Source organism: Aspergillus welwitschiae (genome assembly GCF_003344945.1).
Source record: "Aspergillus welwitschiae strain CBS 139.54b unplaced genomic scaffold BDQ94scaffold_115, whole genome shotgun sequence".
Classification (NCBI taxonomy): domain Eukaryota; kingdom Fungi; phylum Ascomycota; class Eurotiomycetes; order Eurotiales; family Aspergillaceae; genus Aspergillus; species Aspergillus welwitschiae.
The window spans coordinates 1-2,322 of NW_020798809.1; the positions used below are offsets into that span (position 1 = coordinate 1).

The window sequence follows — 2,322 nt, forward strand, 5'->3', positions numbered from 1 at the left end:
GTTTTCATAAGGCGATCGTCCCCGATCAACAGGATGCCAACTCCCAGTGTCCCTGCAAGCATCCACCACCACTTCCCGCGTTTCACATAATTGCCTGATATCTTATCACGACGGGCTTTTCGTGGCTTGGATGTTCGAGGGTCATCAAAGTACGCATCCAGGATACAGTTGAGGACATAAGACCTGGGTGGCTTCTGTATGGGGGCAGGGCAGTATTTTTCGGGATGCTCACAGAGTTCCTTGTAATTGAAGTAGAGTAAGACCAGTCCAATACGCTTTGCAACAGGATCAAGGAATCGATCTCTCTCGTCCGCGTCGAGAACTCGAAGGTAGTTCACTATTCCTTGCAGCCCTTACCAGACGACGGGAAGTCCAAGTGCGTGCAGGCCGAGCGACATGTTATTGTCCCACACCCCCAAGAGGGGCCGAAGTAGTTCAGGAGCAGTCGGTGGGGAAAGATACCTTTCCGCTTTCAAGATCTTCCGAACACTGTCCTTGGGTACTTCCTTTCCACAATCTACACAGGATTGCAGTAAGTGGATGATTGTTGGGTGGGGTTTCATTACTCCTGTCGTTGCGCTGGGTTGGTCCCGTATAGCGCGTCCAAAATCTGCGAGTCTCTCCCCAGGGGAAGGGCCACCACCCATAGTGGAAGATGTCGAATGGCAAGAATATCTCCCGTAGAGCCCAGGTGTGGACACAGTCTCTGCGGGCGCAGCAATTCCAGGGGCTGGATGGGAAGTGAGAGGAGTTCTACTTGGCGGGGTGGAAAGAGCACGTTCAACAGGTGTCATATCCACGTCCAAGCGTTGCCCCGTTCGGCCGCCTGGGCAATGACCGTGGCTATGTTCATTGCCCATCCATGGAATAGGGACAACGTACAGTAGGATGCTATCTGCAGGGCACAAAGGCTTGGGTCCACTCATCGGTAGGTACGGGACAAACGGAGGGGTTGGAGTGAGCTGAGTGGCGACCATGGTACTATTCCCTTCGGACAAGATAATAGTTAGCCTGGTCTGATCAGGAGTGCTAGGAAAATAACAGGATGGACACCTTTCCTACCCGGAAGCACTGAAGGCTCGTCCTGGTTGGCCTCCCGCATTTCAAAACGATCCTTAAAGCCGGCGTTTTCAACATTAGCTACTTGGAAGGTGTTCAAGCAACGAGCCCCGTATGTGGAGGATATGGTTTTCTGTTCGGCGCTCAAAATGTGCCATCTGATAAATCCTCCTTGTTGAGCCCGCATCAGGACTTCCGCTTTCTGCATACTATCAAGTTGTTCGATCCGCCGCAATACTTTACCGAGACGGTTGACCAGCTACAATACGGAAGTGAGAATAATGGAGACAGTGCTTGCAGACCACTCACGTCGGAACACGCATCCTCATCCCAATCTGAATTATCATTCTGGGTGCCCTTTCCAAAGGTGAGTTGATGGAATTGGTTCAACATGAGTTCTTTCCACTTACCTGGGTTCCGACCGTAATAGCGAACATGTTGGCAAGACCAACCTGTCAAATCGGCTAACTACAGTGTATTCAAGCTTGGTGCGCCTGCTGAGTTTTGTGTCTCGTAGAACCAACAAAAGCCGGTTGTACCTGACACTTCGGAGTAGCTGGTTTTGGTCATTATGGGTATATCAGGATGTATATATATAGTTAACCCCTCATGTACAGACTGTTGATATACACAACCATCAACCCGCGCGATAAAGCTCACTTCCTTGGTGTTTTGGAGTAACATCTCATCTAAAGCCAGTATAACCATGTGGATCTCGTTACTTTAACGCCCTTAGCTCAGAGGTTGAAAACCGAGGACATAATATTGCTTCAAATTGATCCCCTGGACAGCTTCCTCAAGGACTAGTCCCGGGCCTTCCCGAGCACCAGCAAATGTTGATGGCCCAGGACAACAAATAACGATCAGAGGGACTGACCAGAAGGCGGTGAAGTGACGCGCCCGCCTGGGCATCGGAACAGATTAATGCCCGCACAGATTGCGCATCCCGTTCCCGGAGACGGTATCGCCAATGTTTGACCGTGTCTACTCGGTGATCTCTTTATCATCTTTTCCCATCTCTCGCCATCTTTTGACCAGATCTTCACCGTTCCTTGCCTCTTTACCTCATCTCCCTCAATTTCCCCACTCCCTCTTTTCCCCACTCCCTCGCTTTTTTTTTTTTTTCTTTTTTTTCTTTTATTTCTTTCTATCTTTTTCTTTTCCTTTCCCCCTTTTGTGGCCCGCTTCATTTGCCCTAGCCCTGGTCTGCAGGTCATCCAGCTCCCCCACTGGGTCTCCCATCGACCGCGATCAGGCACCTCA

General features: G+C 50.4%; 2 protein-coding genes across 2 annotated transcripts; both read right to left on the reverse strand.

The window, feature by feature from the left end:
- On the reverse strand, nt 1–1,503 carry BDQ94DRAFT_177788 (uncharacterized protein). The gene is made up of 4 exons (XM_026772996.1): nt 1,470–1,503; nt 1,369–1,416; nt 1,063–1,318; nt 1–988 (listed from the first exon to the last, which is right to left on the reverse strand). The coding sequence occupies exons 1-4, from the start codon at nt 1,494–1,496 to the stop codon at nt 354–356; spliced, it is 966 nt and encodes a 321-aa protein (XP_026619469.1). The 5' UTR covers nt 1,497–1,503; the 3' UTR covers nt 1–353.
- A 336-nt stretch (nt 1,504–1,839) lies between these two features.
- Nucleotides 1,840–2,322, reverse strand: BDQ94DRAFT_155527 (uncharacterized protein; the record flags this gene model as incomplete). The annotated part of the gene is made up of 2 exons (XM_026768480.1): nt 1,840–2,152; nt 2,212–2,322. A coding segment is annotated over one exon (177 nt), but the record flags the coding sequence as incomplete, so codon positions are not given.

What these genes read in the sequence shown, in the direction of transcription:
- BDQ94DRAFT_177788 (XM_026772996.1), bottom strand. Translation starts at nt 1,496, where the DNA reads ATGTTCGCTATTACGGTCGGAACCCAG. An exon ending in CTATTACGGTCGGAACCCAG is followed by an intron (nt 1,417 to 1,469) that starts GTAAGTGGAAAG and finishes ACCTTTGGAAAG; the next exon opens with GGCACCCAGAATGATAATTC. An exon ending in ATGAGGATGCGTGTTCCGAC is followed by an intron (nt 1,319 to 1,368) that starts GTGAGTGGTCTG and finishes TCCGTATTGTAG; the next exon opens with CTGGTCAACCGTCTCGGTAA.